This window comes from Notamacropus eugenii, chromosome 1 (genome assembly GCF_028372415.1).
Source record: "Notamacropus eugenii isolate mMacEug1 chromosome 1, mMacEug1.pri_v2, whole genome shotgun sequence".
NCBI classification, from domain to species: Eukaryota; Metazoa; Chordata; class Mammalia; order Diprotodontia; family Macropodidae; genus Notamacropus; species Notamacropus eugenii.
The window spans coordinates 533,021,931-533,046,586 of NC_092872.1; the positions used below are offsets into that span (position 1 = coordinate 533,021,931).

At 39.6% G+C, this 24,656-nt stretch overlaps 1 protein-coding gene across 1 annotated transcript in view; it reads right to left on the bottom strand.

Moving 5' to 3' along the window:
- Nucleotides 1–380: 380 nt before the first annotated feature.
- The window catches only part of CAPN13 (calpain 13), a 104,293-nt gene continuing 80,017 nt past the window's right edge, over nucleotides 381–24,656 (bottom strand). The window contains exons 12-19 of the mRNA XM_072631158.1: nucleotides 21,156–21,393; nucleotides 19,312–19,348; nucleotides 17,545–17,601; nucleotides 6,697–6,754; nucleotides 6,525–6,595; nucleotides 3,794–3,862; nucleotides 1,997–2,072; nucleotides 381–505 (exon numbers count right to left, since the gene is read on the bottom strand). Coding sequence (XP_072487259.1) covers nucleotides 381–505; nucleotides 1,997–2,072; nucleotides 3,794–3,862; nucleotides 6,525–6,595; nucleotides 6,697–6,754; nucleotides 17,545–17,601; nucleotides 19,312–19,348; nucleotides 21,156–21,393 — 731 coding nt within the window. The remainder of the gene's footprint in view (nucleotides 506–1,996; nucleotides 2,073–3,793; nucleotides 3,863–6,524; nucleotides 6,596–6,696; nucleotides 6,755–17,544; nucleotides 17,602–19,311; nucleotides 19,349–21,155; nucleotides 21,394–24,656) is intronic.

The following is a 24,656-nucleotide window of genomic DNA, read 5'->3' on the forward strand; positions in this document are numbered from 1 at the left end:
TTCGAATCACTTGTGTGACCTTGGGAAAAACTTGTCCTAATTCTGACTCTCAGTTTCTTTATTTGACTATAAGAGGGTCAGATGAGGTAGAATCTAAGCTTCCTTCTAGATCTAAAATGCTGTGATCCTCTGAACTTCACCTGTTTTTAAAAAACTACTTTGCCTAGAGTTGGCTCTGTTCCTTCAACCCTATTGATAAAGGTCACTTCATCTATATTAACCTGCTCATTAGAGCTGGCTCCATCTTCCTCCTACAAGACCAAGGGATGAGCATCCTGGATCTCTGAAAGTCAGTGATGGTGATCCCTACGGTTGTTTGCTGCCTTATCAAACTCAGTATGAAGGAGAGCTTCCCAGAAGTTTAGCCCTCCCTCTTAGCATTACTTACTTGACATGATTTCTAGCCGGATGAGAAAACAGATCATATCTGCTAAATATATTTTTCCAGCTCCATCTCCATACCTAATGGTCATGAGGTCAAGTAGTTCACTGTTAATGGATGTACCTAGAAATAATTCTAATGACACAGAGTGTGTTATTGACTCAAGATGAGAATGAAGTTAAGGGGCCAAGCATTACTGACCTTGGCCCTTTTTGCCTTCTAAGACTATACAAAACCTCTTAAAGGTGGAACTGGGACATAGGAGCCTTTCTTTACTCCCCGCCCCTGCTTTTAACTTGCTAGGAGTCTCTAGCATCCCTTCATTGAACACACTTTGACTTACCAGAAGGTAAATATCTAGGAAGTTTGGAGAACAGACTTTCATGACAATAAAAGTATATGATTTATAATAAAATATCAAATTAAAAACAACTCTTTGTGGTGACAACTTGAGTATTGTGCCCTGGACAAGACCTACCTTGCCCACCCCTAGGCCAGCCTCAGTTCAAGGTGTACTTCTGATAAAACCTCAGTATTAACTAATAAAACTTGCCCCTGAAGTTAAAGTTTTTTATACCACTTATATGTCCTCTTCTATTTGCCTCCTCCTTCTATGTATCAGACAGATTTCACTCAATTTCATTTAGCTCCAAACTCCTCCTGAAAGGATCCATCAATCTGCCAGCGGATATTACACTCCGGCTGCCCAGATGCTGAGATGGAAGCTTTAATGTGAACTCCCTTTCCAGGAGCTTATCAATCAGACAGAGCTATTTTCTCACAATTAGAGATGCTCGAGGGAGAAAAGCCAATTAGGAAAAACATGCCAACACATGAGAAACCTGCTGGGTGCTGAGAGCATCCAAGCCTTGGAAGCCAGTAGAGGTCAGCAGAATGAAGAAACAGTGCAGTGCTGTCCTCTCCCCTGAAGCCATCCAGCTTGGCTGGGATAATCTGGCTTGGAATATGTTAGCTATGCCTTTACCTCTCTCTGTCTCATCTCTCTCTTTCTCTCTATCTCTCTATGTCTCTCTCTGTCTCTGTTTCTGTCCCTCTCTCTCTCAGTATTTTGAAGAGGACAGAAATGAGTCATACTTGTAATGAGAGGGGAGGAAAGGATTGCAATCTGTACAGTGGGAGGAAGTACTCATATTGATAAGATCACAGACCCATTTCAGTTTTGGATCACTACAGAAGAAAGTCATTGAAAGGATGTTCTGTTTCTGAACTAGCTAGTTATACTATCTACATTTCAGTAACCCCAAAGAGCTCTGAGGGGCAGTGTGGCATGGTGGATGGAGAACTAGCCTCAGGGTAAAGCAAACTTGAATTTGAGACTTGCCACTGATGCATACTAGCTGTATGACCTTGAGCAAGTCATTTAACCTCTCCTACCTGACCCACTGAAATAATAATCATTTTCATAACTGATATTCAAGTAATTTAAAGTGTTTTACAGTCTGCAAATACCACTTAAAAAAAGAAATTACATACTTCATCTCAAATGAGCCTCAAAGAAACCAGATAGACACTGTAAATACTATTACTCCCATTTTACAGATGAGGAAACTGATGCTCATAAAGGTGAGGTAATTAAACAAAACCATTTTGTACCTGATTCTTGTATCACTTTCCACAGATCCGAACCCATGAGGAATCCAGAACCATTCTCTACTTTCCGGAAAATGGCCTTGTAAGGGAAAAGAATCATTAAACTAGGCAACAAAAAGATGAAAATGTGTAAAGATCACTTTTTTAATTACTGGGAGAGAAACACAATTTGGATGAGATGTGGCCCCTGATCTTAAGACCTTTCTTCATAAGGTATTTAGGTTGAAGCAAGTATTATTTATCCTTATTTTAAAGATGATAAATTTGAGGGACATTAATGGGCTTGTCCAGAACCATGCAGCAAATGCTAGAACTAAAATCTGAACCTGATTCCAGCTCCAGCTAGGTTGCTTTATTGATAAAGCATTGAGTCTGAACTCAGGAAGACCAGAATTCAAATCTAGTCTCAGATATTTACTATCTATGTCATCCTCGGCAAGTCACTTAACCTCTGTCTGCCTCTGCTTCTTCATTTATAAAATGGGCATAATAATATTATCTTCTTCTCCGTGTTGTGAGTATAAACAAGATATTTGTGAACCTTAGACCACTCTCTAAATATAATAATAATTATTAATGATGCTATGCTGCTTCTCTCAATGACAGTCTAAGTTTCTTATTTTTAAAATGATTCTCTGGATAAGAGAAGGAATTGGGTCATACTTTTTTACTGATTACAAGCTGGAATTTAAGCTTCTCGATCAAGGTAAGCTCCTTGAGGGCAAGGACTACTTTGTTATTTTTATGCCTTCAATTCCCAGCACAATGTTTGGCACATAGTAGGCACTTAATAAATGCTTGTTGATTGATTATCCATGATACTTCAATAGGATCCAGCTATGGAAAATAGGTAAGGCAGAGATGGGGAATAGAATAAAATTGACTAGGGCCAACAATACATTTAAACTCACAGTGACTGGGCTACTATTGCACACAGCCTTGGTATTCTCTGTTTATTTCTATTCCTCTCCTATTGCTATCTGTTGCCTTCCCCTCATTCCCTTACAATGGCTTGCCTTGTTTTGGGACACTAATGTTTTAACTAGATTTGCTTCTTTCCAACTCATTTAGTGTGGGTTGTGTATCTCTTTCCCTTGAAGGTCACCCAGGAACACGTATAAAGGATTACTGTTTCCAGGCAAAATACCAAGAAGGCAGGTTGTGGGATTGAATGTACCTTTGGGGAGATTCTGGTTGGGATGATTTATGGGGGACCAAAAAAGCAACATGGAAACTTTTCATGGAAATGTGGAAAAACTGGCCTTTGCTCAACTCTTGGTGTTTACTTTATCTTAAGTATAAAGGAAGACCCCAAATCCTCTCAATTCAACAAACATTTATAATAATGGCAGCATTTACATAGAGTTTTAAAGTTTACAAAGCATCTTCCTTGCTTTATTTGATCCTTACAACAACTCTGGGGCTCAGCGAGGTGATCCGACTTGCTTGGGGTCACATAGACAGTGAGTATCTGAGTCGGAATTTGAACATGTCACCATATATAATCTAACTCTCTAATTTTATGGATTGGGAAATTGAAATCCAGAGGAGCAATGTGACTTGTCCAAGGTCACACAACTAGATCAATTTAGATCAGCAAGCATTTTGTAAGCACCCACTATGTGCTAGGTTCTGGGGATACAAATACAAAAGCAAGAGAATCCATATCCTTAAGGAATTTATATTATACTAGCTAGTGCCAGGGCCATGACTAAGGCAAAGGTCTTTTCATTTCATCATCTAGTGCTTTTTCTACTATATCTGAACTGAACTGAACTTAATAAGAATTTAGGTCATTACCTGACATCGAATAAGCTTCTTCCATAGCTGTGTAAATTCTTCTAGGTCAAGTCGTCCATTGACCTTCACCTGTACCAGAAGGGGAGTTAAGGTCTGCAGTGTGATAATGAGCAAGGAGGCTGATTCTAGTCTTGCCATAAATGGAGTCATGCTTCCTTCAGTCACAAGCTAGAAAACTAACAGCTGGACAACCTAGATCTTCATGAATCAGTTATTTTTCAGTTGGACTGAATGTCCAACTCCTAAAATGCACCTGGCTTAGAATTTTTTTAAGAGAATGACAAGAACTAGCAATTTGGTTGAAGGAGAAAGCCTTACTGAGTCTTCATCAGGTGGAACAGACCAATAGATTGACTTCCATGATTTGGGGAGAGTTTTTTTAGATGAACATCAGTAACATTTATTAAACATATAAGAGTTAGAATGGAGAAACATACCCCGACTCTCCAATTTTTTTGCACTGATAAAGCCTGAGATGGGAAAGCACTTTCCAAAAGCCCTCTATAAACACAAGCTATTGTCTACTGAATAAATGCACCTTGAAGGTAACCCCAGCATCCTTCACATATTCTTCTAAACTATGCCTACACACACTCATTTTTACACTTTCTTTCACCTCCAAAGGTTTAGTTCCACTTTCACGTCCATCTGACCTTTGTAAGATTCTAGGAGATGCCATATCTCTTCTTTCAAGAATCTTTTCATTTGCTAGGCAGCATGACCAATGAAAGAAGGATCTAGCAAATGCTCCAACTGGGCATGAACGGGACTGAAGTAGAGAATGGCCTGGATCTTGGCAATGAGGTCATTATTTCTCCCTTCCTGCTTCACCATTGTAGTTTCTTTCTATGAGAGCATGATTCTGTCATGGCAATCCTGGTGGTCAAAGAAGCTCATATTGCCACTTGATATGGCAGGAAAGGGTCTTTCCTATATAGCTGGGGGGGCAGGGGTTGATAGAGCATCATTTCAGGATCCCAAAGTAGAAAGGGCTTATATGTTTATTCACTCCCTACTGCTGCCTTCATCAAAAAAAACATCTCTTATATTTGAAGGTCAAAAGAGGTCATACTGTCCAATAGTCTGGACAGCAACTTATGGGTAAAGCAATTCATCTCAAAGAGAAATTTGAGAGATGAGAGGTGGACTGATGAAAAAGATTCTGTCAGTTTTTTGCATATACCCAGCATTCACAGATTTTGCTAAAGCTGCCTGCCCTCTACAGGCAGAGGGCTTGCCTTTGGCCATGTTTTTATTTATCTGTCAGAGATCTGTAACATCCTACTCATGCTGCAGAGCTATTCCAAGCCCCAGTAGAAGTATTGGGAGAGATGGGGGACTGATTTATGGTTTCATCAAGAAGCCCTCTTGTTCCACAATGACCAGCAATGCATTTCCAATAGAGTCTTGTTAATAGTTGGAGAGTGGTGTGATCTATCTCACTCTAAAAGTACAGTAAATGCACAGGATCACACATGCATGCACACACACAGACACACTCACACACATGCACACACACAGAGGATGAATAGCTTCTAGGACAGCTACCAAGGAAATTTCACAGTGGAACTGGTTTTCTCTCTCTCCCCCTCCCCTTTGCCCCTCTGTCTCTCCTGTGTGTCTTTGTCTCTGTCCTTAGCTGTCTTTCTTTCTCTTAGCCTGAAATATTGAGGGGATACTGAATAGAAAACTTGTTGAGTGATGACTGAGTTTCTCCCAGGAAACAAAGTAAAAAGATATTGGTTCAAGGAAGGTTCAGGAAGGCAGCTTTTCTTTCTCCCTTATCTAAATATACTCTCATTAAAGGACCTAATACACATTGGAAAGAGTGACTCACAGGACCTGAGTTCAACTCCTGCCTTGGACACTTACTTGTGTGACCTTGGGAAAGTCTCTATGGGCCTTACTTTTCCTCATCTGTAAACTATAGGGTGGTACTAGATGGCATCTGATGTCCCTTTCACTTATAAATAGATGATTTTATGAGTTAATCTAAAGCTTAGTGTAATGTTGTGAATGTGTTACATCTCCCAGGATCTTTACAATTTAAGCCTTATATCTAGCTATACAAAGGGCTTATCCACTGTATGAGGAATTTCAGACGCATGTTCTTTTGTCTTCAGCAATGCCCTGTATCCAAAGGAGTGCTAAATCTATATCTTCTACCTTTTGGTTGCTTTAGTCTCTCTCCTACTGCTGAAGAAGCATCTGCAGTGGACCGCCCCTCCTCCCCTTCAGTTTATTACATTAGCTCTAAAGCTGAGACCTCAGAGGCTGCTTAGGTCAAAGACCTCATTTTAAAGATGAGGAAACTGAGACCCAGAGAGGTTAAGTGACTTCTAGGTCATGCAAGTGGTATATTGAAAGTAGCATTTGAACCCAAATCCTCCAAAAGTAGATTCAGTGTACTTTTCACTTTATCAACTGTGGCTTCAGTTCAGTATGTTTAAAATTAATCATTATCCTTACCTTCACTTCTAACTTTAGTTCCTCACTCTCAATAGTGGGAAGTAAACTTGACAGATTAGGTCCTAGAGAGCCATTGTGGACAGAATCAATAGAGATTCATTCCGTCATATGAGTCCTTAGACTACTGAATCCTGACAATGGAATTAGCCTTGAATTTCCCACACCTCACTTCTTTGGATCTCAAAATGGTGCTCTTAGACATATGTAATGTGACTTTAGAGTAAGGTGAAATGATGGGAAAAAGAGATAGTGTGAAGGATACATCCATCAAAGCCAAAATACTCCGGCACGCATCAAAGGCAAACTTTCTCTCTGGGGGTTTAGAAGAGTTACCTGAGGAAAGAAAAAGGACAAAATGGTGGAGAAATAGGAAGCAATGACTGCATTTGCTAGGGTATAGCAGGTGATATTCTAACCAGGCAAGCATCTCTTACTTTCAAGGAGTTCATTGTTGAGAAGGCTTTGTAGCTGTGAGGCATCAATATCTTGACCCTATGACAAAAAAGAGAAGAGAGTTGGAATAGTGATAGCAATGATTATTAAAAATAGCACTCAGCATCTGCCTGATACACAATACCTGACTTGCTATAGAACAGCCAAGTATTCTAAGGAAGTAATTCACATAGAGCCCTTGAGACCTGCAGTAAGCCTCCCTTCCATCATGCAATCTTTCCTGGCCATAGGGATCTCAATTTTCTGTCAACTCTGTGTTGCCAAAACACTTATTAGGTGTATTACTCCTTTGGCACTTAACACTGTCTTATAGTATGATGTTCTTCTCCTTTTGCTTCATTTAAATATAATGTACATTTTAAAGTATCTGCTCTGTGCCAGATACTTGCTGGATTTTGAAGATTCAAAGAAAAAAGGAAGAAATCCCTGACCCGAAAGAGTATGTGTTCTCCTGGAATGGTAAGAAGTGCACATAATTGAGTAAAAATATATTAATTTTAAGAGGAAGGGAGCTAAAAACTAGAGATCAGGGAGGATATATATCAAAAAGGAACTACATCTTCATTGTTTTGTATTTTCCATAGTATCTAGTGCAGTGTTAATGACAAAGAAGGCACTCAAAAACATCTTATTGATTTACTCTAGCTTTCCCATTATGCAGACAGAAAATCCAAGGCCTTAAAAAAGGACAAGAATGTACTCTGAATGTGTGTCTCAGGCCACTCACTATTCTGTCTCTTAGCAAAGAGCAATGATCTGTGATAATCATGATAACCAGCCTTTTCTTGTTCTGGCTTGCCTAGCATCTAGTGAGGAAAAGGAAACAAAGCCAAGAGAATACCAGCACCCACATCTGTCCTCATTCCTGCTTAATCCGGTTGTCTACGACTGTCCCTTTTCAGGGAAACTAGAATTATTATTATAGGGTACTAGAATTGGCCCTTAGTAAATTTGTGTCAGATTGTTCTTGTGAGTCTCTCTTGCCTTTTGACACTTGGATCTTTACACATTTATAAGGTACAAGGTAATGAATGCTCTACAGCCAAAAGACCTGGGGTCATCCTCTGACCCTGCCTGTGTGGCTTTAGGCATATAACTTAATCTCTTTGGGGCACAGTTTCTTGAATTGTAAAATGAGGAGGCATTAGACTAGTTTTCCTTGAGGATCCCTCTCTTTATCTATGATCCTTTTTCCTTAAGAGCCAAGAGAGCTTGGTGGCACTGTAGTTAAAAATAACAGCAGAGCTAGCAGCATCAAGTTCAGCCAGGACCATGGATAGAGAAGGGTCAGCCAAGAGCCCTTTCTGGGTTCCAAGACTATGATGGTCTGACAGGCAAGTTGCTGGCTGTCATTAGACCTGCTGATATTGTGGAACCTTTTGGCAGACTCGTTGGTTCATCGAGAGTAATTTAGTCCTAGGTAACCCTCCAAGACACAGGTCTTCCTCAATTACATTTTGAGATCTCTGAGGGACTTTCCTGATGTAGACATGTCTCTGTGTCTCTCTTGGCACCCCGGCCCATGAAAAGCACTGCATTTTCCTCTCTCTGGGTGTCTGCATGTTGTAACTATTCTTGGTATCTCCCTAATGCTTGGGGTGGGGATCAATCTTCTGATACAGGTGACCCTGTGATAAGATCAATTTGTGGCATCTAGGCTCTATTTCTGAGATTGTAACTGTTTGCCTGTCTCTAAGACCTTTGTTTTTGAAGTATCCAGATTTGACACTTATACCCTTGTATCCATTCCTCTTACCTCATCAAAAGCTACTTTCAGGAAAATCTTTGACACTTATACTTTAGTGTGACCATAAGTCAATATATCACCTCTCCTGGGAGTTATTTTATTCTAACACTTACCTTTTAATATAAAATGAAAGATTTTGGCCTTTTATTCAAGGAATTTCAGTCACATATTCTCTGGACTTTAATTATCACCTGTACCATATGAGTACTTAATCTTTACCTCTAATCCTATTGCTTTCTGAGCTTCTGTTTCAAACCATTTGTTAATCATTTGTATTTGAACATCCTACTCTTACCTTACACCTAACATGTATAAAATGAACTTCATTATCTTTCCCCCAAAACAAGTTGCCCATCCTGACTTCTCTGTGTTAACCAATGCATTGAATATATCTTTGTGGTGAAGGTATAAAAGTCACAAAAGATGAGAAAGTATGGATTGTTTTTTCAATCATTTTTTTTAGTTTTATTTATCTATCTATCTATCTATCTATCTATCTATCTATCTATCTATCTATCTATCTATCTATCTATCTATTTATTTATTTCCACATTCATTTCCACACAATTTTGAGTCCCAATTTTTCTCCCCTTATCTCCCCTCTTTCCACCCCATAACACCTTGCATTCTGATTGCCCGTTCCCTCAAAGTGCCCTCCCTTCTATCACACCCCACCCTTCCCTTATCTCCATCTTGTCTCTTTTCTTGTAGGGCAAGATAGATTTCTATACCCCATTACCTGTATTTCTTATTTCCCAGTTATATGCAATAACAATTCTCAACATTTGTTTCTAATACTTTGAATTCCAACTTCCCTCCCTCCCTCCCTCCCCACCCATCCCCACTGAGAAGGCAAGCAATTCAATACAGGCTATATATGCATCATTTTGCAAAAGACTTCCTTAATAATCATGTTGTGTAAGACTAACTATATTGCCCTCCATCCTACCCTGTCCCCCCTTTTTTCTATTCTCTCATTTGACCTTGTCCCTTCCCAAAAGTGTTTACTTCTAGTTACTCCCTTCTCCCATTTCCCCTCCATTCTATCATCCCCCTCACCCCACTTGTCCCCTTCTCCCCTACTTTCCTGTAGTGTAAGATAGATTTTCATACCAAATTTAGTGAGTATGTTATCCCCTCCTTAAGCCATATGTGAAGAGATAAAGCTTCACTTTTCACTTTTCACCTCCTCTCTTTTCTCCTTCATTGAAAAATATTTTTCTCATCTCTCTTATAAGTGACAGTCTGCCCCATTTCATTTCTTCCTTTCTCCTCCCAATATTTTCCTCTCTCACCTCTTAATTTAATTTAATTTTTTTATGGATATCAGCTCTTCTGATTCAACTCAACCTGTACTGTGTGTGTATGTGTGTATGTGTGTGTGTGTGTGTGTGTGTGTGTGTGTGTATAATCCCTCCATCTACCCAAATACTGAGAAAAATCTCCAGAGTTACAAATATTATCTTTCTATGTGGGAATGTAAACAGTTCAGCTTTAGAAAGTCCTTTATGATTTCTCTTTCCTGTTTACCTTTTCATGCTTCTCTTGATTCTTATGTTTGAAAGTCAAATTTTCTCTTCAGTTCTGGTCTTTTCATCATGATGCTTGAAAGTCCCCTATATCATTGAATGACCATTTCCCCCCTGAAGTATTATATTCAGTTTTGCTGGGTAGGCAATTCTTGGTTTTAATCCCAATTCCTTTGACTTCTGGAATATCTTATTCTAAACCCTTTCATCCCTTAATGTAGAAGTGGCCAGATCCTGTGTTATACTGATTGTATTTCCACAAAACTCAAATTGTTTCTTTCTTGCTACTTGCAATATTTTCTCCTTGACCTGGGAATTCTGAAATTTGGCTACAATATTCCTAGTAGTTTCTCTTTTTGGGTCTCTTTCAAGAGCTGATTGGTGGATTCTTTCAATATTTATTTTGCCCTCTGGTTCTAGAATATCAGGGAAGTTTTCCTTGATAATTTCATGAAAGATAATGTCTAGACTTTTTCTGATCATGGCTTGAAGGTAGTCCCATAATTTTAAAATTGTCTCTCTTGGATCTGTTTTCCAGGTCAGTTGTTTTTCCAATGAGATGTTTCACACTATCTTCTATTTTTTCAATCTTTTGGTTTTGTTTTGTAACTTCTTGGTTTATCATATAGTCATTAGCCTCCCTGAACTCCATTCTCATTTTTAAAGAACTATTTTCTTCAGTGAGCTTTTGAACCTCCTTTTCCATTTGGCTAATTCTTCTTTTTAAAGCATTCTTCTCATTGGCTTTTTGGACCTCTTTTTCCAGTTGAGTTAGCCTATTTTTGAAGGTGTTATTTTCCTCAGCATTTTTTGGTTCTCCTTTTGCAAACTGCTGACTCACTTTTCAAGCTCTTCTATGGCCTGAGTCTATTTCATATTCATTTTGGAGGTACTGGAGGCAGAAGCTTTCACTTCATCTGACAGTATGCATTGTTCTTTCTCATCAGAAAGGATGGAAGGAGACATCTGTTCACCAAGAAAGTAACCTTCTATGGTCTTATTTTTTTCCCCTTTTTTGGGCATTTTCCCAGCTTACTTTTCCCAGTTACTTGACTTCTAAATCCTTTGTCAAGAGGAGGATCCTAGTGCTCCTCCTCCCCCCAGCACCAGGCTCAGGGCTGAGGTTCAGATCCCCTGCTTAATTCCCCCTGAGGCTTTAAGCTGAGCAGCTCAGGCAATGGACTCAGGCTACTTCTGTGGCCACTGTAGTCACTGGCCACCTGCTGCTGCTGCTACCTCTGCTGCCACCTGGGGCCAGTGCTAGGGGGACCCTACTCCCCTCTCACTCAGCTGAGAAAGCCCTCCCACACTGACTTTTGAGGCTTTCTTTGGTACTTGTGGATTGAGGGATCTGGGACCCTCCCTTCTGGGGATTCTGACCCAGAGGCCTGTTCTGGACCTCTTCCTCCCCATACCATGTGACCAGGGCTGGGCTCCACTCTGCTCAGCATCCCAGGGGATAGACCTTCCTGTTGGCCTTCCAGGTTACCTTTGGCTGGAAATCTCTTTCACTCTGTTGTTCTGTGGCTTCTGCTGCTCTAGAATTTGTTGAGAGTCATTTTTTACAGGTATTTTGTGGGTTTTGGGGAAAGCTCTAGAGTATATGCGTCTTTCTACTCTGCCATCTTGGCTCTGCCCTCCTGTTTTTCAATATTGAGTGACGATAAGAGTATCCCCGCCAATGAGAAAGCATATCCATTGAAGTATTGTTGTTTTTCAGTCATTTTTTAATTGTATCCAACTCTTTGTAACCCCATTTGGGGTTTTCTTGGCAAAGATATTAGAGTAGTTTGCCATTGCCTTCTCTATTCATTTTACAGATGGGGAACTGAGGCAAACAAGGTTAAGTGACTTACCCAGGATCAACGGCTAGTAAGTATCTCAGGCCAGATTTGAATAGATGAGTCTTCTTGACTCCAAGCCCCGGTGCTAGCCACTGTACCACCTAGCTGCCCCTACTTGAAGTATCATCATTATTCTATTAGTTTTCCAGGGTAGACAAATTAAAATCATTCTCAACTCTTCATTCTTTGTCTCCTTCAATAACCGGTTATTCAGAAGGTCCTATTTTTTCTTTCTTATTATTGTTTATCTTACTTTCCTTCCTTCCTACTCCAATTGATCTATTCTTCTTTCTTAATGTCAGACAAAAGAAAAGTCTCATAGTCCCTGTTTTCCTCTGCTCCAATCCATCCAAACTATCACAGACAAATCAATATTTCCCAAATACCACTTTGCCTACATTATTTCCCTGTTTAAAAACTTTCAATGGCTCCCCATTGCTTTCAGAATAAAATTCATTTTTAATCTGATTTTCAAGGCTCTTCATAATCTGACCAATCTCTACCTACATTTCCAATGCTATTTCCAACAACCCTTAATCTAATCAGCTCCCTCCTGCACCATATACTCTCGTTAAATAGGTCTTAGTCATTATCCCCAAGTATGCTATTTCTTCATCTTGGGCAGAGCCTGGAGTGCCTCTAGCCCTTCTCTCTACTTTTCTTCCATCTCTGCACAAAGTAGGCACCTGGCAAATGTTTTCTCTTCCAAATTGTACCCTTGAAGTCTCATCTTTTCTTATGAAATGTCTGATCATTCCAACAGTAATGTTCATTTTCTCTGCCACTCACCAGACACAATAAATGCTATCTGGTTTCATTAGCTTTCTTCATATATCTGTCTTGGCTTATCAAACAAATAACAGATTCTTTGAGTCAGGAATCTTGTACCTGTCCCCACTAACCAATATAATACCACATTTAATGAATTATGATGATGAATAAAGGACCTTTCCTTCCTCCAATATAACTAGCACCCAATACTCAGTCTTGATCCAGATATTGAATTAAATTCAAATAAATTCTACAAATATTTCCAAGGTACCTTCAATGAGCCAGAAACTATGCCAGGTTACAGAGATACAAAGACAAAAATGAAACAGTCCCTGATTTCAAGAAGATTGTAGAAGGATATACTACATAAAGAAAGAAAAGAAAATGTAAAGTATAAGCAACTAGATAAAAAGTAATTTTAAGAGGAAGAGAACGCTATTATATGGAAAGATTCAGAAAGGCTTTGTGTAGGAAGGGGTATCTGAGCTGTGCTTTGACAGAAACTAGGAGAACTAAGTCAGAGGTGAGGAGAGAGTACATTCTAGGCATAATGGCGGAGAGGGGAGAGGGAAACTCCTACCAAGTCAATCCATATAGAAAGAAGAGGCAACTACCGAGGAGATTTCATGGTGGAGCTGGTTTCCTGGAAGTGGAGTAGTATCAAATAAGAACATGAAGGTTAGGGTGCTTTAGATACCAGATTGAGGTAGTTCTATCTTATTCTAGAGCCAATGACAGGCGATGGAGTTTACTTAAGAATATTAAGGTGCATTACTGAAGATACATTACTATGTATAGCAGAGTCTTAAGATGCCACAATGAACACTAACAGGGTGACATGGGATATTTTCAATTGTTGATTTGACTACTTAATAAATGGAACTGTTAGGTATTTCTTTTGGTCTAGGGCACTGTGAAAAAAATTACTAAGATACTAAGGGCATCATAAACTGAGAAAGTCTGGAAACTTTGCCTTAAGTATTTTGTAATTTAGACTTTTCACTGGGATTAGTATTCTCCCCTATTACCTAGATTTATTAAGGTTCTATTAGACTCTGGATTGTATGAGATTAATACAGTTATTCAGAGTAAGTTAGAGGCTTATAGTAGCAATTTTTTAGAGGTGGAATTAAAATGTGTTAGGCTGTGCAAAGCAACACAAAAGAAGCCATTTCAGGGAAACCAGGGTAGATAATTCTTCTGGTAGAAAGTTATTGATTTCAATAGTCAAATACCATCCCTGTTGTTTCAGCAGAGGTACAGGAACACTCCCTGAAGGGTAAAGAAAATTGGCTTCCCTGTTGCACATGCTTAGCTAAAAAAGGACACCTGTCTCTCATCAAATGGAAAATCTACTGAGAAATGGGATGGCAGTACCTAAGAGATAAATGAGATTTTAACCTCTATGACCCCTGAACACTCAGAAATGGGAAGCAGTATGGTAGAGCAGACAAAACCCTAGTCCAAGTGACATGCCCCAAATCACAGAAATATAACTGACTTCAGAGGCAAGGTACCCTCCACTGTGACATATTGCTGCCCCAAGATGATGCATTCTATAATCAAGTGAGTCATAATAAGCATTCACTTTTCTATAACATTTTAAGGTCCACAAGGCCTTTTCCTTACTGTAACAACCCTGTGAGGTAGGTTGTGCAAGAATTACTGTCTCATTGTTACAGAATAGGAAACTGGGTCTCAGAAAGACTTGTCCAGAGACACAGGGCTAATAAGCGGCAGAGGGCAGGAGTAAGCACAGGGCTTCTGATTCGCAGTCCAATTCTTCCTTTCTAGCCTACACAGCACATTATTTTTTAGAACAACAGGGAAAGCTATTAACGTGTACACACAACTACATGAACACATGCATCAGTTTAAGCCCTTATGTAAATTATGGGCAGTAATTAGTGAAACTTCCCTTAACAGCTGCTAGAGTGAAGGATCTCTCCTGACTCACAACCCTCCCTTCTCCTCCCTCCCCATTCCCCTCCTCCCCACCACACACACACAGTGGAAGGAGAAAGCAGCTTTTCTGTCTGGCTGAACATCAATGTCCTCCATCGGTTTCTTGCTGGAGCAAGCCCTGCCTTGTAGCAGGCCATTCTAGACCCATTGAAAGTTCCATTATTTGTCATAGGAGTGGATTTGATGATAGGGAGATAGGGGAAGGTTGTCACAAAGGTTCAGGTGAACCCTTAGAAAGAGAATCTGTTTTAAAAGGATTTGTTCTCTCTACTCCCATTGCCTAGTGTTAAGTTTGAAAGCAGTGTAGAGCAGAACTGGAGGAGGGGGTCATAGAATATTTACAATGACATCAAGAGGTGTAAGACTAGTCCTGTGGAGGCAGGTTCAAGGTGGACAGGCTAGAAAGGAACATATCATTAATACTTAGAAGGTATGCATTAGCTTTATATAATGCTTCATAATTTAGATCATTAAGGACTGTTTAAGGTTAAAACAAAAGATCATGGTATAAGAGTGGGGTTTCTCTCCCATCTCAACTAATTCAATCAAACAACTAGATATAATCAGTTTTAAATGTGTAAAGATCATTTATACCTCTGATCTCTTCACAAGTTGTGGGTCTTTTTTGCTGGATCAAGAAAGAAAGCAATTTGATTGGCTGAGAGCATCAGTGACACCCATGGATCCCAGGCACAAAATAGTTGTCAGTCCACCAGGGAATTCAGTCCAAAAGGGTCCAGTAGAAAGGTGGAAGATTTCAGCTTTGGAATTGAGAATTCTTGTTGGAGACAAACCCTTGAGGGGAAATTGCTCTTTTTGCAAGGGTTGGGGCAGAATTTCTCCCTTTCTCTCCTTTTCCTACTCTTTTCCATGAATAGGAAGCAAGGCAGTTAATCTGTAGCTGGGAGAGACTTGCCAAGTACAAATACTGATACAGAGAGATGCAGAAAAATAGTTCTGGCTACCTGAGGGAGGAAATAGCTTCAAGCCATATGACCCCTATCCAAAAAAAGAATACCAACTTTGGATTCAAAAAAGGACTTCCATTAACCGGACAATTTGAATTTACTCTCTGACCGTACATGTTCTACACACATATACCCCACTACCATTGTATTCTAAGTTTCAGTCTTCCTCTGGACTCTGTGAGTACTTGTGGGAAAGGAACTTTAGGCTTTTGGGAGGAAATATTCTACAACAGCTGTTTTTGTCAATATCACCTTAGCAAATATAATTTTCTAAAAGATGTGGCGGATAATCAATGAAAAGCACACTGGTTGGGGCTAGTCCTAGAAATCTCAACTCCCTAGGGTTGCTCCTGGAACTCTAATGAAAGTATTAGTTAGCCACCTTCTGGGTATTCAGTCCACCAATGAGAGTAGAGTTGAGGAAATGTTCCTCAAGGGGGTTCTACAATGGGGTGGTAGCTAGAAGAAATATTTAGAAGCCATTCATTCCAATCCTGTATTATTTGTAAATTAAGAAACCAAGGAGCAGAACTATAAAATGACTTGCCTAAGCTTCTAAGAAGAGCTGGGAACTTCACAAGAAATTCATGATCCAGCTCAAATGTTGCCTCCTTCAGGAAGCCTTCCTGATTCACTCTTCCAAATGTGATCTCTCCCTATTTGCAGAAGAGCACCTTGTTGACAGACTTGTGGCACATTTTGCTTTGTATTATGATCATTTGCATATGTGCCTTGTCCCCCTCACACCTTCTTGTTCAATTGTGAGTTCCTTGAAGACAGAGGATGAGCTTTATTCAACTTCTCATCCTCTCTCATGCCCAACTCTATATCTTTTACATAATATGTCTCTGTAAAAAATAATTGGATTGAAGCATATTCTAATACTGTCTGTAAAGTGAATCATGAGTACTATGTCTTCTATTTTCGATTGTTCAAAGTCTAACTACTGAGTTCAGTAAGGGTGAACCCAATGGGAGCTGAACTTGCTGGGGAAAGGGGGAGGAAAGGTATTGTTCCTATGGGAAGCTACTCTACTTGCTTAGCTCTAGTTTTACTTCCTTTACTCCAATAATGATGTCACTTCATGCTTTGCAGAGCTCCTACTCTTGCATCTCACTCTTTATGTAATCATTGCAAACTGTGGAAGTTTGTGGAAGCCTTATTGGGTCCTAAACATAGTGACTTCTTACCTGTCTATACCTAAGACTTGAATCTCTAGCAAACATTGAATAGCAAACTATACTATTTTATCTATCTTCTGCCCACTGGATTCTGCTTTCGCTGTTAATTCTTTTTCCTTCCTTGGGGGATCAGACTCTGAAGACTTTCTCTTAGTTCTTTACTCTTAGCCTCATCTGTTCAGAGCCAACCTGACTTTGGCTTTGAGCACAGTAGGCCCTGGTTTCCTCTATGAGTCTCTCTGCTTGGTCCATTACATATGTCTATTTATATCATTTGCACCTTTTCACATTGGTATTACTGCTAACTGGAAAAGTCTATCACATGGAGCTCTTGGCAGTGATTTTTCTCTCAGCTAAGTCAAGGAGTGGTTTATAACAGTTTATTAAACCATTAAGAGGATCTCCTGTGAATGCATACAACTTGGCGAGCAGAGTGGGAATCAATTACTCAAACACTGAGTGATGATAGTACTTTCCAAAGCTAGCCAGCTTGAGCTGGAAATGTTTCCAATCAAGGGGAAAAAAGATTTCAAGGGTTACTGTTAATTGCTTGTTTTTTTAAAATATAATTATCCCGTCCTATAGCAAGTCATCCATTCAATTCCAGGGGAAACCTACTGATGAGATGCCATTTCTCTGCAGCATTTGGCAGCCAGATCAATATTGGAAAGGATTCTCTTGAGGAAGGATGATAAAACTATACTGCCAGAGATATATTATCTTTTCTTTGTCTCTAAGCACTAATAGGAAGCCGAGAGATTTCTTTTCTGTGACTTTCCCCTCTGACTGTCATTTGATAGAATTCTGAATTCAGGGTACCATACCTGTTGGGCATATCTTTTGAAAATGATGCCATGATTCTGGACTTCTGGAAGATTCTTCTAGATGAAAGAATGAAAAAAAAAGATTTATTATGTGCTTATGATGTGCCAGGCTATGCTAAGATAAAGGGATACCAACACAAAGAGAGACAGTTCCTACTCTCAAGCAGTTATATGCCTTAAAGGAAAAAAAACTCCTGGGAAAGAGGATCATAGATTTAGAGCTGGAAGGGACCTTAGGAATAATTTAATTTGATCCTTTAATTATATAGTTGAGGAAACTGAGACCTGGAGGTGTCAAATGACTTGTGAAAGTCGTATGGGTAGTAAATGATACAGCATGGATTTGAACTCTGATCCTGGGACACTAAGTTCAAGCACTTTTCCCACTGTCCCAGTCAGTGTCACTGTGGAGAAACAAAAACCCATGCCTGGTTCTGAACCAGAGGTGTTGCTTGGCAGCTTGCTCTCTTATTCATTGCTACTAACGCTCATGTACTGTCACAGATGAGGAAACTGAGGTACAGGGAAGAAAAAGGATTGACATTAGGCTATATAGATTTAGGATCGGAAACGTGATCTCTCCTTCATCCTTGCTCCACCCTTGCCATATATTCCGAAGATTCTGTCCTCCATCTTCCTTTTTTCTTTGTATATTCTTTCCTTTGATGAGCTCATTTGCTCCCATGGCCTCAGCTATCTGCTTTATTAAGATGACTGCAAAATGTATCCAAAATGGAGCCCATTGTCTTTCCTTCAAACCCACTCCTCTTTCTCATGTTACTTTTTCAAAACCTTAGTGTTATTTTTAACTCTTCTTGATTCCTCACTTCTCACATCTAATCAGTATCAAGTTCTATCAATTCTTTCACCATAAACCCTGTCCCATCTCTTTTTCTTTATTCCCATGGCCACATGGCTATGGGTGTAGGTCCCCATTTCCCATCCCCTTGGACTAGTACAGGAGTCTTCTCCTAATAGGTTCTCCTCCATTTCCTCTGCCATTCTAAACATGAATGCCAGGCAAATGTTCCTTAAGCATCAGTCTGGTCATGTCAACCATCTGTTCAAAATATTTCAGCAGTTATTTATTACCCACCAAATAAATTTCAGTATTCTTTTTCTGGCATGCAAGGCCCACCACAATTTGGCGACACCCTAACTCTCCAGCTTTAGCTACTGCTAATTTCCTCTAGTTTCCCTATGCTCCCACTACTAGCATTCCTCATACATGTTCCTTGCTTTTCCACTTCCATTCTTTTCCTCATGGTATTCCTTCCTTCTCTCCTGCTACTGCTTCCCCTTCCCTACTTTATGAAATGTTATCCCTCCTTTAAGGTGTAGATCAAACTCCAACTTCTCTACAAAGCCTTCTTCCTGACCCACCCCATCCCAGCCCATTTAGAGCTTACGTAGCACTCTCTCTATCCCTCTCCTTAATACACTTATCATATTTTTGGGCATATAACTTATTTTATGAGCATATTATTTTAAGTATCCCTCTACTCTTGTAAGCTTCATGAAGGCAGAGATTGTATCTTATTTCCACTTTTTATCTCCCTCAGGATCTTGCAAAGCACTCTGCAAATAGCAGATATTTAATAAATGGTGGTCGAATTAAACTGAATTGGAAGCCATCAATGGCTCATTATAGCCTCTCAAACTATTGTGGGTAGCAGTAAGGAGACTAAAGAAAAACAGACACACAAGCCTCTGAAAATCAGGGTGATTTCCAGTGATCTCTCAGTTCAGGCCCCACTGGCTACTTACCTTTAAACTCATGAACTTGAAGCTTCCTTGTAGATTCCTGGAAAATCAGTGGAGAAAATCAGCAACAGAATGACCAGCACTCAGTTTTAACGTGGGGAATGGGAAGGGCATTGTAGGTGGTCATCCAGTTTATAAAACCAGGAATATATGGGCATTTAACTCAATTGCTTGCTTAGACTACATGTAATTTTCCAGAACAGGAAATGAATTGTAAGCTTCTTGAGGTCAGGGAATGTGTGAATTATTATTTATCATTTATTAATATTGTTTGAACCTAGCTTTATTTGGTCTAATCCAAAAAGCTTACTGTAGAGATCAGGGTGACCCCAGAGACAATGGAAAATTCCTGCCCTCACAGAAGGATGGAAGTAAAGAATGCTTAGATCCCACTCAGTGCTTGTTTTGGGTCCTCTCAGGTATATTCTGAGTCCAGCCAAAATTTGTGTTTTGGGTTCCTGGATCATGAACTTATCTGGTGATAACTCAAGACTGCTCTTCTCTTGGAGACTACCTACTGCCTGCATGAGACCAATCAGGCCAACATTCTTATGCTCATCTGAACTCCATCAAATGCAATCTCACAAAGACTTGTGGAAGGAGTCAATCCTTTCTGGCTCTCTATTTCTACTGAAAGACCTAATAAATTCCTTTCTAAAACTATTTTAGATTTTGGAATTTGTTCTTGTGAGCAACAAAAGCTTCTTTTTTTCTTCTTTGTATAACTAGCTCTTGCATAATATAGAACCTGGCACATAGTAGGAGCTTAATAGGACCATGGGATCATAGATTTGGATCTGGAAAGTATCATAGAGGTCAAGTGAAATCCCCTCATTTTGCATATGAAGAAACTGAGGCATAGAGAAAGATTAAGATAATAAAAGCTAGCATTTATAAGGTGCTTTAAGTTCTCAAAATGTTTTACAAACATTATCTCCTTTGATCCTCGTAATAATCTTGGGAGGTAGGTGCTTTTATTTCCTCCTGCTTTACAGATGAGAAAGATAGAGGTTAAGTGACTTGACCATATTCACACAGTTAATACATGTCTGAGGCTGAGTTTGAACTTCAGTCTTCCTGACTCCATGATGCCTCAGAGCTGTCTCTGACTTGCTTATGGTCACATATCTTATAAGGGCTTAGATGGAATTTGTACACAAGTCTTCATGACCACAACACATGTTGAAGTGAATTAATTGAAGTGTTATACGAAAGGAAGTTATAGAAAAATGTTATAGGACAAGAAAGTCTGGCAAACTCTTTCTTTAGTGATTTCCTATGACATGATACCCTAGAAAAGCTCCTTCCTTTCTCTATACCGGCCTTCTCTCCCTCACCCCTCCCCCAGCCCAGGAGCCTGGAATCATGGAAACTTGCTCAGCCTGTTGGGTAGCATGATTTGGAGTAAGGAAGACCTGAATTCAAATCCTAGTTTTATCACTTATTAGTGGTATGAATTTGGGCAAGTCTTTGTGTCCTTAGCTCCTGTCTAACATATAACAGGAACTTAATAGAACCATAGGACTGTCACTTTAGAGCTGGACGCCCAACCAACTCTCTTTATCACAACCTTTATGTTTTTGCTATTTGCAGGAGATGCAGTGCGGTGTAGAGAGCTTGACTTGGAATTAGGGAGGCTTGGTTTTGAATCCTGTCTTAGATACCTACTAGCTGGGTGACCCCCAAACAAGTCACTTAACCTTTATGGGCCTCGGTTTCCCCATCTGTAAAACAAGGGGGTTAGATTTGATGACTCCTAAAGTTCCTTCTAACTCTGACTCTATGATCCTATGAACATTTAGAATTCATTCCTCCCACTGGCCCATGATAGATCAGAATAACTTCACCTGTTGACACTCTGATTTTTCAGGAAGATTCGAAGGAAGAACTTCAAATCTCTGTCAATTGTGGGGACCACCACATAGGCGCCAGGGACCAGGTGGAGGCTTTCTGTGTAATTCCATCTGGACATAACATTCTTGCCTTGGATATGACTTGAGAATTCAAAATACATGGGATTCAATGGGTTGTGGAGATCATGTAACTGAAGAAAAAAAGGAAAAGAATGAGAATAAAACACCTTCTCTACTCAGGAGACAGCTCCAACACGTCCCCAGGAGCCCGTTGATTCATCAGTGCAACATAACCACATCTGGGCAAGCAAGCATCACTTAAAGCCATCTAGCAAGCCAGCTTATATAGCTGTTTCCTAAAGATAAAACAAATTAACTCAAAGGAAATGTGGCCAGGAAATGACTTTGAGTTTCAATAAATGAATTTTCCACAGCCACTTTCCTTGTCCCACCATGTCTACTCCTCAACTGACTTGCTTTGTTCCATCTACTAATCTTTCATAATCTACTTGCTGTTTCATATATATACATATATATGTGTGTGTGTGTAATGAGTAGATACATGATTCCTCCCTCCTTACATGTTTTGCCTCCATGTCTTTCCACAGTCTGTACCCCATGCCTGAAGTATTCTTTCTTTTTAAAATTTTTTTAATTCATTGTGAACTTAAATACAAACAAATAAAAAGAACCTTTCCATGTACATAACACAACATAAAAGATTCAATATAAAACGATGAATTTCCATTTCACAGTTTACTTAAAAAAGCTATATAATAGATACATTGTTTTCAAAGCTACCTTGCTTTTCTGTGTTTTCTTCTAAGTTTCCTTTTGTTCTCTGCTGTGCACTTTTTATTTTTTTCTGTCTCTCTCTCTCCACCCTACCCTAGAGAAGGTTACCATTAGATACAAATACACATACATACATATCCACACACATACACAACATACATATACATACTTTTTATCCGCTTCTCTGGATGTGGATGGTGTCTTCTTTGTTGTTGATTTGAGTATTTATAATACTCAGTGACTTAGTCATTCAAATCTGCTCTTAGAACAATATTGCTGTTACTGTGTACAAGGTTCTTGGGTCTGCTCATTTTGCTTTTCATTATCTCATGCACATCTTTCCACATTTTTTCTAAACTCAGTCAAGTCACCATTCCTTATAGCACAGTAGTATTCCATAATGTTCTCTCTTCAACCCTTATCTCTTAGGACCTCCAGTGTCCTTCAAGATTCACTTCCTATAGGATGCCTTTGAGTCCTTTCTCCAGCCTCGTTTTGTATTGATTTTGTGCTTGAGATGTAATGTAGTGATAGATAGACTGGACTCAAAGTCAGAAAGACTTTGGCTCAAGTCTTGTTTCCGACACACACTGGCTGTGTGTTCCTAGGGAAAGTAGTTACCCTTCCAGTACCTCAGGCAATTTTACTAGGTTATAGGTATTGACATAGATATTGTAGAGCAGTTAGAATGCATTAGAGAAGAAATTTCCTCATCAGAAATTCTCTGTGTCAGTGAAATCACTAACCTACCCCCCCACAATGCTTTTGTACTGAAATATCAGTGTGTATATCACTCCAAAACCCCCAGAGAGACCCCCCCCCCCATGTCCTCACAGACAGGGACTTATCTTTGGTCTTGTAGCCTCATAACCTTGCACAGTGTCTGGCATGAGATAGGTGCTTGATAAGTGTTAGCTGAGTTAAAGTAATATTTGACAACCGTTGGTATATGTGATGAGAGAGAGAAGCTAAAGATAACACCAAGTTTACTCACATAGAAGGCTGGAGGAATGGTAGAGCTCTCAACAGAAAGGGAGACGTTTGTGAGAGGGGTAAGTAATACAGAAAACTTCTATGAGAAGTTGAAGAAGGGAGATATCATGGCCTGTATTATTTACGAATTTGTCTTATTTCCCTTCTAGATGCTGTGGATAGACTCTAGACTTACAGTATAGAAGACTTGGGTTCAGTCTCACTTCTGATATTTATTAGCTGTGTGATCATCACTCTACCTCTCTGAGCCTCAGTTTTGTCATCTGCAAAATTAGCATAGATAATCTATAGTTGTAACCACATAAGGTTGTGATTCAAATGAGATACTATGCATAAAGCATCTTATAAAATTAAAAGTACTAGTTAAGTGCCAGGTATTATTATAAAAGCATAGATTTCAGACTTGAAAACATCTTCATCAGCCACCCAGTCAAATCTGCACCTTGAAAGGAATACTTGTTTTAATATAGGGGGCAAGTGGTTGTTAAGCTTGTGCTTAAAAATAAGTAATGATTGGGGAGAAGATGGTGTGCTCCATTTTTGGATAGCTATAACTTTTCAGAAGTTTTTTCTTGGCATCGGGCCTAAAATTTCCTCTTGTAACTTCCTCCCATCACTCCTAGTGGATATGGTGTAATTTCTTGTTTCATTTAAGGGAAAATGTTTAGTATCTGTTACTCTCAGTTCCATCAAATCAAAGACCTGAGTCTTATCTGTTTGTCTCCCTTGGGGCCTATGGGAGCTAATGCTCTGTCATCCAGGCCAGGTGAACCCATTAGAAGACAGACTTTGACATCGGTTGCCTTAACTTCTCATCATCTAGGCCTCTGCCTCTCTCTTTCAGCCTTCTAAGGCCATGGCAGAATTCCTCCTCCTTGAAGAATGAATGGGCCCTGATGATATTGCTTTTATTTCAATATTCTCCAAGAGATAAAACAATAAATAAAATGCGTCAGCTATTACTGGGATGACACACACATATTACAAAGTAAAAACCCTTTACTAAACAAATTTCCCCCCAGACAGACCTTGTTCTGAGATTCCATTTAAAATGGTTACACAGCGTGACACAGTTATTTATGAGTTCTGCCTTTGGGAGAAAGCAGTGAGAAAGAAGAGAGGCACTGCTCAGTGGTCAAGGGTGACAGGCCAGGCTGCTGGACTTAGTTCTTAGTTCTGCAACACTGAATTTCCCTCTGAGTCATGCATTCGGGGGCCCATTGAATGACACCATGTATGTGTTTGATCAAAGGTGCTCTGGTTACATCAGAAGATTTTCCTCTGTTTTGCAGCCAGGTTATATTGCTTTCTTGGTCACTTCTGGCAAAGCTAATACTGATAATTGTTCTGCCTCAAAGAGCATTGACTTCTCCCAGTATTGCCTAAATGAATTGAAGGTTAAAACTGTTTCTCTCAGTCTCAGTCTCTCTTATATCCCTCCCTCCCTTCTTCCTCTCTCTCTCTCTCTCTCTCTCTCTCTCTCTCTCTCTCTCTCTCTCTCTCTCTCTCTCTCTCTCTCTTCCTCACTTCCTCCCTCCCTCTCTCTTATTTTATCTCTTTTTCTGTGTCTATCTCTTTCTCTCTTTGTCTGTCTCTGTATCTACATCTCTGCCTTTTTCTGTCTCTCCTTAGAGGAAGATGCATTCTAAATTTCCATTAAGAAACTTTCCCCATTTTGGGAAACATCCTATCTTGGAGGATTTCCCC